The sequence below is a fragment of the Octodon degus genome, unplaced genomic scaffold, assembly GCF_000260255.1.
Source record: "Octodon degus isolate 3935 unplaced genomic scaffold, OctDeg1.0 scaffold00024, whole genome shotgun sequence".
Taxonomy (NCBI): domain Eukaryota; kingdom Metazoa; phylum Chordata; class Mammalia; order Rodentia; family Octodontidae; genus Octodon; species Octodon degus.
The window spans coordinates 5,691,685-5,706,301 of NW_004524600.1; the positions used below are offsets into that span (position 1 = coordinate 5,691,685).

Genomic DNA, 14,617 nt, shown 5'->3' on the forward strand with positions numbered 1-14,617 from the left:
TTGTTGTTGTTTTACAGATTTGTAAAAGTCCGAGGCCTTCAAGCCACGATCAACCTGATGGTTCCTGAAATAACTGGGAAAACAAATGCTTCAAGTGTCAGTTGAAGAGTGCGTCTATGTATATTTGAAACCTTCTTTCTATATATACGCATTTACATGAGAAGACAGGTTCATTCTTGTGCACGTCTGAGAGTTTTACAACTGATGAAAATTAATTTAAGAATCAGATGGAGCAACTTGACACTACTGGGCTCAGGAGCCCAAGGAGAAAAGTATATCACTAATGGCCAATTTTACATATGGCCTTCATGGGTAAAGAGAATTTGCAAAAAGAAGAAAAAAATTTGTATAGATTAAGCCTCAAAAATACCTCTCCTTAAAGAAGGTGATCAGAGAAGTGAGAAGGTGAACACAGAAGTGTGAATTCAAGCATTGCAGGTGGGATCATGCAGTGTTTTTGCACTTTATTTTTTTATTGGGTCTGATGATTTGGACAGAGTTAAAATTCTGGACTGAAAAGTAACTTTTACTGTGGTTGTGACTGGATGAAAGCAAGTTCAGGTGTGATGGGACGAGTCTGAACATTAAATTGATTCCATCACTTTGCCTTTTTTAGTTAACTGTATTTGAAGATTTTAGTTTATTGTTTTCCTTTTCTGTACCTATAGAATAATATCTTAATATAGCAATTGGAACCAATAATTACAAAAGTAAACATCAAGGAAAACCCAAGCAAAGCTTCCTTTTGCTTGGACGAAAGGCGTGGAAACAGGCTCTGAATGTGAATAGGAAAATACCCATCAGCACAGTGACTCTAGGGAAATGGTGCAGTCTTGGGGACTCTGATCATAGGTGGGGTGTGTGGTTAGAGGGTTTGTTAGCTGTGTTGAGTCTAAGAAGACTTGATATGAGAAAATTACTTGATAGACTCAATCCTGAGATTAGTGTTTTTTTTAAAAAATTTTTTATTGAGGATGAAAAAAATATATCAGCTTTAGGAACAGAGAAGTAACTGGGAAGTGAGAAAGAGTAACAAAAGAAAGTCCAGCAATATTCTGTTAGCAAGCAGAATTAGCACTACCCTAAGGCAGACACTAGGTCTACTTTAATAACTTTAGACTCTGCCTCTGCTGAAGGACCTTGCTTTCTAGCCTCTATGGCACTGAGGGATCTGCTGGCTGGCAGAAGAGTTGTCCCAGCGAACCCTGCGTTCCCCAGGGACACAGGGCCCAACATTATGATAGGAAATTTCCAGTTCTGAACAGCAAAAAAGACAGCAAGGAGGTTTTTCTTCCTAAAATTGAATTGCTGTCTGCACAAACTCTGGTCTGTTTTGCACAGTTTGTGTGCCTTTCTTTCCCTTTATGCAATCTTTTTCAGCTTTTGCAGCAGAAATTTGTCTAGTTCAGAAAACATGCCAGAGGGTGGCTTCAGAAGGAAGATGATCCTGTATGTTTTGTCTCTACAGCTGAACTTTTGAATAGAAAATTCCAGCTAGAGGGATTCTTTAAGCCTTAAGTTACTTGAAATCTATGTATTCAAAACTCTTTGTCTCTGGAATTACATTACACAAAACTGGAATCTCAGGCTGAATGAGAATAATTAAGTTGAGTGAAAAAGAAGAAATACTGATCACCACTAATTAATGATGCTCTTTCTCCAAAGGATCAGCGCATTTTTTCTCTAAGGACTTGAAAATAAAAATGGACCCCATGTTTTTTTTTAAGCATTACCTTTTCTTAGCAGACTGCCATCATCTTTTATAGAGGAATTTTTTCACTATGCATTTGATGGATCTTTATAAAATACTGACCTTCTAATTAGCTCCAGGTCAGTCTTAATTAGAAGGGGGTGGGGAAAGACAAGAACATCAACCACAAAAATAAAATAAACCGAGGAAAGAAATTGGTTTAAAAACTTCAGCATTAAGCATTACTTTTTAGGTAAAACAGTTCATTGAAAAAAGTATGTATGCAGCAGTGGAACATGGACCTGTGCTTTGCAGCGACTCCAACATCCTCTGCCTGTCCTGGAAAGGTCGTGTTCCCAAGAGTGAGAAAGAGAAGCCTGTGTGTAGGAGGCGTTACTACGAGGAAGGCTGGTTGGCCACAGGCAACGGGCGCGGCGTAGTGGGAGTGACTTTCACTTCCAGCCACTGTCGCAGGGACAGGAGTACTCCACAGAGGATAAACTTCAACCTGCGGGGCCACAACAGTGAGGTGAGCTGTGATTTTTATTTTGCTTTTTTGCTTGGTAACTTCAGTTGTCTTTTTTAGTTCTCTTGGATTTGAAACTTCCTTTGCTTCAGTTTCTTGGAAAGACTTGCTAGTGAGACTCATTCTCTTAAATTGTGTCTCCTGTGCTCCAGCAAGAAAGATGCTGAGGTCATCACACAGTTCACAGTAGTCTGTCTCTCCCTATTTGGGTCAGTTGTCTCCCACATCCCTGTTGTCCTCTCTGTGCCTGAGAGCGGTTGTTGCCTGCTTGATGCCCAGTAATGGGGAGGCCAAGATGCTTTCTGTCCATGATAGGAGTGAGTTTCTCATGCTCCCAAGTCTCCACAGTAAATACCTGCATTTCTTTGGTGAGGGTTTAACACTTGACTTGTATTTCTTGGAAGTGAAAAGAACTCATTAATTGGACAACAGCCATAATTTTTCCCAGCTAAGAGGGTCTGCTACATTGAGATTATTATGCTATTTGTACATACAGATTTCTTTGGTCTTCTGAAACCTGAATTGTATTATCCATGAAGTACACCGTGCATTTCAACTAACATTTACTGAGTAAGGCTTACCTGTTAGGTACTTGTTTAAAAGAAGACCGTGGTTGATAATTTCTTGTAAATATTGTTGCAAATATATACTTGTATAGTAGTTTGACAATATTCATGTTTCATTTTTTTTGTGGAGGTGTTTTCTTATGAGTAGTTCATGCCTGCTTCAAGCATCTGAAAATGTTATTTATGGTTATTGAAAAGCTGTTTTAGAGGAGCAAGAATATTTTTAACTATGTCTTAGTCCATGTTGTGGTTTGTCTAGTTGTCCCCTCAAAGCCTCCTGCAGCCCTGCTGTGATTTCTGGAGTTGTGGTGATTGATTATTGTGGGTGTGGATGCTGCACCTGCCCTGGGGCAGGTAATTTGCATTACAATGTAGGGAGGATTGAAAGGTGGCTAGCTAGCTGCCTGAACTGCTGCCACTCCCTTGCTTTCTTGTTCTTTGCCATCAGCATGAAAGGCTGTTGTCTGTGGTGAGCCCCTCTGCCTGGGAGCTAGCTGAGTATGGACTGAAACCTCCAGTAACTGAGCTAAATAAATAAACCTTTCCTTCCTTCATTTTTAGTGTCAGATATTTGTGCCAACAATGAGAGAGGAGTAATTGAGATGGTCCATTTATTTAGCCTGCTGTAACAAAATAATGCAGATTAGGTAACTAACTCACTTATAACTTAGTATTCATAGTTATGGAGGTTGTAAGTCTGAAATCAGGCAGTCAACTTAGATTCTGATAGAGACTCTCTTCTGGATTGCACAGTGATGTTTTCTCTTTAGTGGAATGAGGGTGAGCATTTCTCTGAGACCTCTCAGGAGATTACCAGTTCCATCACTTCCTAAAGCCCCATTGAGGCATGCATTTCAACATAGTATTTTGGGCAGACTACAGTATAATATACGTTTAAGTGTTAGTACATTGTGTACGTCTCAATGATGGTTTGTATGTACAACTAACTATGAAAGCTCAGCCAGATCAAAGTATAGAACAATTTTAGCAACCATTAGATGCTTCTTCAGTATTGCTCCTTCCCAGACTTTATATTTCATCATAGTTCATTTTTGCTACTGAAACAAAATACCTTAGAATGGATGATATATAAATAACAAAAATTTATGATAGTGTAACATTGCAAAGTTTAACAGCATTCTAGCAGTCTGGTGAGGAATTGCTTACTGCTTTATAGATAGTGCCCTGTGTTGGTCCAAGAGATAACACTGTCTCCTTCACCTCTTTTTTTTTTCCCCTGAGGGCAAAGTCTTTCTATGTGATCCAACCTGACCTTGAACTCACTAGGTAACCTGGGCTGTTCTGTGTCCTGAGTACTGGGATTATAAGCATATGCCACCATGCCCATCTCCCTCAGGCCTTTTTTTTTTTTTTTTTTTAATTTTATTTATTTATTTGTGTGTGTGTGTGTGTGTGTGTGGCCAGCTCAGCCCACCAGGGGGCGGCGCTGGCTGGCATGTGGTGCTGCGGGATTGAACCGTGGTCCCTGTGCTTTGCTAAGCTTGTTCTAAGTAGGTGCTTTAGACCACTGAGCCACCTCACCAGCCCCTCCCTCAGGCATTTTTAAATTAATTAATTAATTAATATTTTTTGAGACCCCTGTGTAGTTCAAGGCTGGCCTCAAATTCAGTGATCCTGCTGCTTGAGCCTCCCAAGTGCTGAGATTACAGACATGTGCCACCACACCTGGTTTTTTAAAGCCTGTTTTATAAGGGCACTAATTCCACTCATCAAGGCAGAGCCCATGTCTCTCAATTGTGTTCTAAAATGCATAGCTCTTAATTTCATCACAGTGGTGACACATTTAAGTCATAACATATTTTGAGTTTATGGCTTCTTTCATCATAGAATTTGTCAGAATTATCCTTGTTGCTCATAGCATTAGTTTGTTTTCTCCCCCCTCCCTAAGTTGGCTTCAAACTCATAGAAATCCCCCTGCCTCAGACTCCTGATTGTTAGGATTACAGATGTGCAGCACCATGCCCAGCTTAGTTTGTTCTTTTTAATTGATTTTCAGTTTCATTTCATTTCATTTCATTTCATTTCATTTCATTTCATTTCATTTATTTCCTTCCTTTCTTTTTTTGGTGGAACCGGGGATTGAACTCAGACCCTTGCACTTGCCAGGGAAGCGCTTATTTCACTGAGCCATCTCCCTAGCCCCTTCATTTTCTACTAAAGGAAGATAACCCTAAGTTTTTCCATTCTTCTGTTGATAGACATTTGGACTGTTTTCAGTTTTGGGCTACCATAATACAGCTATAAGTATTTGTCTGCAATGCAGATCTTTCTGTAGAATTTGAGTCATACTAATGTCATATGAAGTTTGACAGTTTTGCTATTACCAAATAGTTTGCTGAAGTGGTTGTACTGTTTTATACCTTACCATCAAGGTATAAAAGTTTTGATTTTGAAACTAGGAATATTTTGACATTATTTTTTTAATCTGAGTTTAATTCACTGAGAACCTTTACTGGGCTTGAACTTTTGTTTAAAAATAAGGGTGCAAAGAATTATGTTTTATGATATTGTCGTCCAACAGTGGTACCATACACAAATACATTACTGTAATTAAGTGGCATCTCTTAAAAAATTCTAATTTTCTGTTGGTATATAATAAATTACCACAAACCTGATGGCTTAAACCAACACCTATTTCAAGTTTCACAGTGCTTAGGTCTGAAATCTTGACATAGTGTGGATTGGCTTCGCCTTGGGCTTTGACAGGCTTGGAGATATGCCACCAGCTGAATTGAGAGCACCTCTGTGGAACTACTTTAGGTTTATTTTGTGTTCTGTGATAAGGGACAGAACTGCTATGGAGGGCTCAGGCTCCAGGTCTGCTGTACTGAGCTTGAAATGACTGGATGGATGGGTGGACAGATGGATTGAGATAGATGGACGGATGGATTGAGATAGGGACTCACCTTGCAGTTGAGGCCTTGAACTCACTATATAGTCCACGCTGGTCTTAACTAGTGTCAATCCTTTTGCATCAGCCTCCCAAGTGCTAGGATTACAGGCATGTGCTACCATGCCTGGCTACCTTAGGGGAGATTTGAAAATCCTTGTTGATTTAAAAACATTTATACAATGGGCCGGGGAAATGGCTTAGTAGAATAAGCGCTTCCCTGGCAAGCGCAAGGGCCTGAGTTCAATCCCGGACTCTGAACAAAAAGAAAAATTATACAGATTTAACATATGTAGGCTAATTCTAGTGAGTAAACTTGGCTCACTTTGGTTAAAGGCAGCAAAAACTCATAAAAAATTTTGTATCTTACAAATTATGGAAGGTGACTTGTAATAGATTTGTGATCACCACTTATGAGAATATAGCGATGGATTTATTTTCCTTAGTGTTTCTTGATCCCAAGAAGTTCAGGCGAAACTACTTGTTTACTTAATAAATTAAAATAATTTTTTTTAGAGTTGTGAGAATATATGTGATGATACACAATTGAAAGGGTTTTAAAATACAAAAATGTCATGTTCATAAATTAGAGTACCCCTTGTATGTAACTACTACTACTCAGTTCTTATAATATCACCTCGTATCTGGAAATTCAGTAACTATTCTGACTCTTGGAGTCTGAGATATTACTTCTTGATTTCTGTTTCAGTTTAGATTGGAGAACACTACATACAATATATTGATTCTGGCTGCAGTGTGTACTTACTACTGTGAAGCAAAAGAAATCCCAAATTCACTTCATGGACTTTGCAGTCTAGCAGTAGAAGTGAAGTATGTACTTGGTATATCTTTCTCCATTTGCATTTCAGTTCAGTTCAGAAAGAAAGAATTAGGTTGTTCAAGGAGTTAGGACAAGCCTAATCAGGGATTGTGTAGTAAAGAAGACTTGAGCAGGGCCTCGAGAAATAGAATTTAGACATTATTTTTCTCAGTAAGGCAAGAAGAATAAGCTACATTCTGGCTTCAGAGAAGAATTTTTTTGTCCTTTGTGAGATAGGGCCCAACCTTAGTATACATTATATTCACCTTGTCAGATCCGATTCAGGCATTCTCAGGAAGATGATTTTGTAGTCTGGCTAACAAGGACAGTGACCTACACATTTTTGCCTGCACTGGAACAGAATCACTTTCACTGGGTAGGCAGTGATTTTTTTTTTTTTTTTTTTGGTGGCACTGGCATTTATTATTATGTGCCCTAATATAAGAAGTGCTGGGGCTTTCTCATAGTGCTCTTGATATATAGGGCCCAGACATTCTGCCAATTCTCCTTGAGCAGTGACACCAGGAAGTTGACAGCCTGATGGATGTTGTACACAAGCTCGTCATCTGTCATCTTGACCTGACCAACAGCCACAGCCAGACACAGGACCTTCTGCATCTGGAACTTGATCGTGGACTTTACTATGTCAACTTTGGCCACCATGTTTTCCTTGTGGGTCAGCAGAGAAGGGAACTTACCAGCCTTATTGAGGACGGGTTCCCAGAATTTGTGGGATCTGCTTGATCGTACTTCTTGGCCAGCTTTTTAATCAGCTTTTTATTCTTGTTGAGCTTCTTTAGCACCTCAATGTCCATGTGGGGGATATCCATGGCCTTGGCCTCAGCACAGTGCTGCTGGTCCCCCAGGATGCACACAGAGAACTTGGGGCGGGGCGTGGACTTCAACCTGACAGTGCCCAAGAAGCACTTGTCCTTCTGAGGTTCATAGTTGTTCAGGCTGATCTGCAACTCCAGTCTCTAAAAACTTCTGGCGCTTGTGTTGGTTCTGGTGCAGGACCTCGCACACCGCCTTGTACAGGGTGTTGTGGGAGACTTTGCTACTCATAGTGTCTTGGCGCTGAGGAAACCAGAAAAGAAGGTGATAGGCCATATTGGAATATTAGTTTGAATTTTTTTAAATATATGTAGTACAAGGTCTATAGGGTCTCACTACACAGATTGGACTCATAGTGATCCTTCTGTTTTCAGCCCTCCAAGGGCTGAGATTACAGTCATGTACCACCACGCCCAGTCTCATTTGCCATCTCAGTAGGCCCCGGGAGCTGGGCCTGGCATAGCAGGCCAGGGATTGAATCCCTGGCTCCTGGGTCTGCCTAAAAAGATGCTTTAATTTGCTGAACTATTCAAACTGGCCAGCCCTAGTTTGAATCGTATGGAACAATTTTCTGGTGGTATTTGTGAAGAGAAATAAATATGTATATCTAGGTAGACATTTAATAATGATATTTTTATATTACAGAGCATGAACATTATTTAGAAATGCTACCTAAACTACAATGCCATTAAACATAGAGATCTTTCCTAAACTATTAGTTTATAAACTATCAAAGGAAGCTTTGAAAGTTAAAATTTTTTACACTATCAATCAAGTGCAAAAATAGGAAAAACTCAGTTTTGAATATCCACTAAATTTGGCACCATTTTTTTCTTAAACTTCAAAGAATACCTCAGTTTGACATGGGGTGTCAAGTTAACGATCCTTTGCAAACTCAGTTATGATCAAGAAATGGGCAAAGACAAGAAATACAATCACAGAGGAAAAGACAAAAGAATCATAGACTGGTCAAGGGATGCAACAGAAAACAACAGTCACAAACATGAGTTTGAAGGGAAAGCAAACTAAACCCTGAATATACTAATGCTTAAGGTGCCTGTAATTTTCTATGTACTTTATGTCCATTATTTTGTGTTTTTTAGCCCTTGTAACAACTCTTAACAAGTTTGTTTTATTACTGTGTTATACAGTTGATGAGTCTGGGGCTCAGATTAGAGATATTGCCCAAAGTCACAGAGCTAGATGAGGACAGAGTCCTGGTATTTTAATTCATGCCTCTTGTGTTTTCACTTCTGTGAAACTCAGCTTCACCATGTGAAAACTGTGAAACCTGTAATCCTAGTACTTGTGAGGCTGAGAGAGGAGGATCATTATGAGTTTGAGGACAACCTGGACTATTAGGGAGACCCTCTCTCAAAAAGCAAGCAAACAAACAAACATGGTAAAGGTAAGAGACACTATTATGAGCAGAGAAACCGATGTGTTAGTGGCAATGGCAAGTGCTTTGGGCACTGAAGAGTTTGATGAAATGTTGAAAAATAATGGAAGGCAATGGTGGATTAGTGGGTGAAACCATACATAAATAGTCCTTATAAAAACATAGCAGTGGGGCTGGGGAGATGGCTCAGTAGAATAAGTGCTTCCCTGGCAAGCGCAAGAGTCTGAGTTCAATCCCCGGTTCTGCCAAAAAAAAAAAAAAAAAAAAAACATAGCAGTGGTAGATATTTGTGGGATGAAGAACACACCATTTTTTTGATTTTGATTGTATTCCAAGAATATTAGATTATCATGTTCAAATAGAAATGTTGAAAAATCAAACATGAGTATAAAAATTGTTCAGTACCTTTATCAGGTAAATAACTGTAAGTTGATAGCATTAGTTATAAATGTGTAAGTTACTGTTGCATAATGATAATGTATGAATGAACCTATCTGCTTAAGTGTAGCTAATTAATATAGTCTAAAATTCTAATTGTGAACAAATTTTTCTAACAAAGTGTCAGAAATGGGACTGTTGATTTATATGTAGATTGTAATTCCATTTTACATACTAGTTCTCAGTAGTGTGAGCTAATTTTAATTTTTGTGATAGTAATAATTACACATGAATAAATGTTAATAATGAAAAATAACAATCTTGTGATTCATAGCTCTTCCCTGTGTATCTCTTGTCTTGGCTGTTTCTCAAAGTCTTATCTTTTTGATGAATTAGTTTTAGGAAGCTAGGGAGCAGACACACTAAGGAACCAACACAGAAAACAACAAGAGGATAAAGGACTAAAGGATAAAATTCATATTCAAATAAAGGATAAAGTACTAAAAGGATAAAATAAAGGATAGATTCGTTGATTTCTCATTTTGGTAAATAAGGTTTTTGCTTTCCTCTCATTCTTTCTTGGTCACTCAGCTCAGCTTTCACTGACTGCTTGATTTCCCAATATTGCTGTATCATAATATATTTGGTTAACTCATTATCATTGTTTATATTTTTACTTTGTTGTCCCCAGAGAAGCCAAGTTGGGGTTATATACAGATTTCTTTTATTATTCAACTTTATGCTTTTGTGATCAAAATTATTTAATTTCAGTGTTTAGTCTCTTGTAGTTCAGTGGCACAAGCACCTACCTGGCAAGTGCAAGGCCCTGAATTCAATTCCCAGTACCAAAGTACTACCACTACTATTACTACTATTTATTGTAATACATTCATTCATACATCTTTAATATGTCTGTACATTCTGACCAGTTAAATAGTGTTATGTGTTCTAGGTTTTTTTCTTTGCTGGAGACCTCTCTCTGGGAGTCCTTTATCCTCTTGTTGTTTTCTGTGTTGGTTCCTTAGTGTGTCTGCTCCCTAGCTTCTGAACCTCTTTCTATTATGATCAGTTTAGGAATCCCCTTTGACCCTTGCTTCTGCCAGGTGCCTTATTTTGTAATTTTGTGTCTTAGTTGAATTCATTCATTCTCTCTCTCTCTCTCTCTCTCTCTCTCTCTCTCTCTCTCTCTCTCTGCCTGCCTGCCTGCCTGCCTGCCTGCCTGCCTGCCGAATCTTCTGTGAAAGAATTTAGAATTCATTGATTTTAAGACTTAGTATCACTAAAGATGTCTTAATTCTGTCTTTACTCTTTCTTTTTTTCTTTTGAGATAGTGTCTCACTGTGTCATTCAGGCTGGCCTTGAACTCACTTATTATTCAGCCTATGCTGGCCTCAAACTCATGGGCTCCGCCTAAGCTTCCCAAGTGTTGGGATTACAGGTGTGTACTATCACCCTGCCTGTACTCTTGATTTTTTTTTTCCTTTCTTTTCTTTTCTTTTTTTTTTGTATTTTAGGGAGGGGTTTACAGGGTGTTAAGAGTCTCACTACTAGATAGGACTCATAGTGATCCGCCTGTTTACAACCTCCCAAAAGCTGGGATTACAAGTGTTAGCTACCATGTCCAGTCTCAATTGCTGTCTCAGTGCACCCCAGGGGCGGAGCCAGCACAGCAGTGCACTCTTGATTGATAGTTTGACTATGCATACTTTTCTATGTTTGATTCCTTGAAAAAACTAAAGACATTTTTTTTTTTACTGTCTTTAGACTTCTAGAGGTGTTGTTGAGAAATAGAGCAATTCAGGTACCTGAGCCAGAGGTAGTGTAAACCTAGCTCTGTCGCTCAGTACTGGCACAACTGAGTATAGTATTTATTTTTTCTATAATTTTCTCATTTGTAGCATGGGTTCGTAAATTGTACTTTTCTTGTAGGGAATTTTTTTTTTTTTTTTTTGCGGAACTGGGGATTGTACTCAGACCCTTGCGCTTGCCAGGGAAATACTTGTTCTACTGAGCCATCTTCCTGGCCCCATCTTGTAGGGATTTTATTGTAGATTATACAAGGGTTGATTAAAAAATATAGTATGTTTAAAAATGTTTGTTACAGTTAAGATATATTGCCATTAATTCTCCTCACAGTATCTCCCCCTTCAAATACACTTATCCCATTGTTCTTTTTTTTTTTTTTGTATTTTTTATGTTTTGAAACAAGGTGTCATTTTGTAGTTCAGGATGACCCTGAACTTGCTATGTTGAAATTACCCAAGCTGGCCTTGAATTCATGACAATTTTCCTGCCTTAGCCTGCTGAGTGCTGGGATTACAGGTGTGTGTTACAGTCCCCAGCTTCATATCTCATCTGCCATTTTCTGAGTTAGTTTGCAAGTTCTCTTTCGTGTTTCTATGAGATATGGTGAAAAATATAATGAAGGCTGCTGTTAAATGCCATTTAGCAGAAAAGCTCATAAAAACATTATGGTGTGTGCTTATCCAGTTTACTTGCTGGATGTGGCACTATTCACTTGTGGATTTTTCTGAAATTCAAAATGACCATGAACAGTAAATGTTTTCAATCCATTGAGGACATGGCAGCCATGATAATGCAACTAAAGACATGAAGGACTTCAGGAGCTACTTCACAAAGTGGGAAGAATGCTGGAATATGTGTGTTCAAAGCAAGGTAGGAATATTCTGAGGGGAAGCAATGACAGTGTATTTTATGGTAAAAAACAAGTTTAAAACAAGTTTTAAACCCATTATATAACTAATAAATGAATTACTGTACGTAAATAATTTGGTACATTGTGAGGGCTTTGTAAAATTGGTTGATTTTGTAAATTTCTACATCTGTACTTTTATTCTGAAGCTTCATGATGGGCCATAGTGACGTTTTTGTTTTTTTGGTTTTTTTTTTCCACTTAGTGGAATTGGCTCACTTGGTGGAGATAATATCCTTTACTTCAAAACATTAAAATTTTTTTTTCATGAGTATTCCCATCTGCATCTTGGATGTTGTTTTCTCATAGTCAAATATTGAACCTTAGAATTACTGAGTTTTAGCAAATTTATTTGACTTTCTAAGAATGTTCCTCACTTTAGTTTTTTTCAAGCCTATTAATGAATTTGGGTTGTGGAGAGCCATGATGTTTTTCATTCCCAGCAGCTCAATTGGTTTTAAGTACATTTTCTTATCCATGTATTATGTCTGATTTTTTCCCCATCATTTTATTGATAGACAAATAGCAATGAGACAGTTTCAAATCAAATTGGTAGGACAGTTTCAATAATCAACACATTGCATACATTCTTCCTAGTGGTTAACTGCTGTACAAGATGTGGACATGATATCCTTTTTACAAACACCATTAGAACAAATCCCTCTATTCATTAAGAGAATGTAACTATATATCTATCCTAACCACTTTGAATACACACATACAAAATGGACATTCATCTGTATACCCTTTTTTTGTTAAGTTCCATTATTTAAATATTATAGGTGTGTAAACTCAGCAAAATATTCTAAAAGAGTCCAGTAGCCCATAAGAGTATTGAGTCTTCCACTTGCCTGGCAATGTCCGAAATTGTTGACCCGAGTCCCCTACAGCTCAACATAACACCATGGCTTTACTTCTTATATTTCGTTTTTATACTGTTCTGCTGGATGGTTAAGACCAAGATAAAGCAGGACCTATGCAAAAAGAGTTGTAGCTTTTGGGTCTGATAAGGTCAGTGAAGTCCCCTCAGGATTTATCCTGAGATCGTGTACCTCAGATTGTAGAACCTTTGTCAGTGTCAGCCATGTGGATGAGTCACGGCCATTGCTTGGCCATTGTGTTCTCTGTGAAAGCCTGAGAGAATGTTTTCTCTCCATGTGACTCTCCTTAGGCACACTCTACATCATCGATCACTTTCCTCTTTGGCCCCATAATCTTCTTGATCAGAAAATTTGGGACACTACTGAGTTACATGACGTTACAGTACAAGTTCTCTCATGTCCTGAGTTTTTTTTTTTTTTAATTTTATATTAATTTTATTGAAAAAGAAGTAGCAATGTTACAATTTCAGAACAGGTTAGTAGGACAGTTACAATAATTAATACATTGCATATTGTTGTCTTTGTAGTAGTTATTCATAGTACATGATACAGACATGATATCTTGTCTAAACACTATTAGTTCAAACTTTCTTCTCATTGAACTAAGAGAAAGTAGCTGTATATCTATACTATTTTGTATATACATATATATATATTTTTTTTTTTTTCACTACAAAATGTCCATCATTTATGTCCCCCTTTTTTGTTTACTTTTGTCAGAGATGGATATTCCATTACCATTTCTATATTGTAGGTGCAAAATTTAGTAAGTTGTTAAAAGTATATTGTATAACACTTAATGGTTAACAGTATACTGTATAACACTTATTGGTTATGCTGTGGTGTATTTGATTTTCTTCCTCACTCTTTTTTTTTCCGCCTGTTTTAGTTTTTGAAGAAGGAACAACATAAATATGATCAAACACCTTGAGATTTCACTAAATATTGTTTTGTTGAGAAATAAATAAGAAGAGAAGTATATACCCACTTGCAGTGGACAAATATAGTACATGATTAGTTTTCAAAGTCCCCAGTTGGTATGTTTCCCAGTTTTTTTGGTAGTTTAAAGTATTGAAAATGCAATTTTCTTATTGTTATGCATAGGCAAACTTTTTTCTGAACAGAGAAGATATTTTTGACTCATCCAAAGCTTCTCTCTTTTCAAGTTAATCCAGAAAGCTGAATAAATCAATATTTTATGACAAATAGTAAAGGATACAGAATGTAACAATGCAATTACACAGTTATATAATTTGTGAGTACTGAACATAGGTTTTCTAACTAAAAATAAATTCATAGTAATAATTGGCAAGTTGCTATTGGGCATCCAAGCAATTAACCAGATGCTTGTATTTGGAAGTGGAGGGAGAAGTGTAGAGGAAATACTGTGAGTAATATTACAAAACATATTACTTGCAATGCACCATGAGTATGTTTTCTGTTTTAAGCTTAACTTACATATTGGAGATGGGAAAAGTAACATGTTCATGTTCACAAATCAGTAAGTGGATCTAGGTGGCTTCTAAACACACCCTCATGAATGGATATATGGACAAACATGTCTATAATAATGACTCTAAATCAGGCTTTTTTTTTTTAACATCTTTTAGATTTACTGACTTGCAATCTTCAGGATAAACATCAGATATGGTCCAAATATGTGAATGTTTCAATTTTTTTTTTCCAAATTGGTAGGACAGTTTCAATAATCAACACATTGCATACACTCTTCCCAGCGGTTAATTGCTGTACAAGATGCGGACATGATATCCTATTTACAAACATCATCAGAACAAATCATTTGATTCATTAAGAGAATGTAACTATATATCTATCCTAACCACTTTGAATACACACATACAAAATGGACATTCATCTGTATACCCTTTTTTTGTTAAG

The 14,617-nt window shown here is 37.5% G+C and overlaps 1 protein-coding gene and 1 pseudogene across 2 annotated transcripts in view; one reads left to right on the plus strand and one right to left on the minus strand.

Annotated features, from left to right (window-relative positions):
- Tulp4 (tubby like protein 4) overlaps positions 1–14,617 on the plus strand; it is a 318,210-nt gene that overhangs the window by 98,394 nt on the left and 205,199 nt on the right. For both annotated transcript variants that reach the window (XM_023712238.1, XM_023712239.1), the window contains exon 2: positions 18–2,219. In XM_023712238.1, coding sequence (XP_023568006.1) covers positions 1,968–2,219 — 252 coding nt within the window. In that variant the 5' untranslated portion in view covers positions 18–1,967. The remainder of the gene's footprint in view (positions 1–17; positions 2,220–14,617) is intronic.
- LOC105741802 lies at positions 6,949–7,578 on the minus strand (annotated as a pseudogene).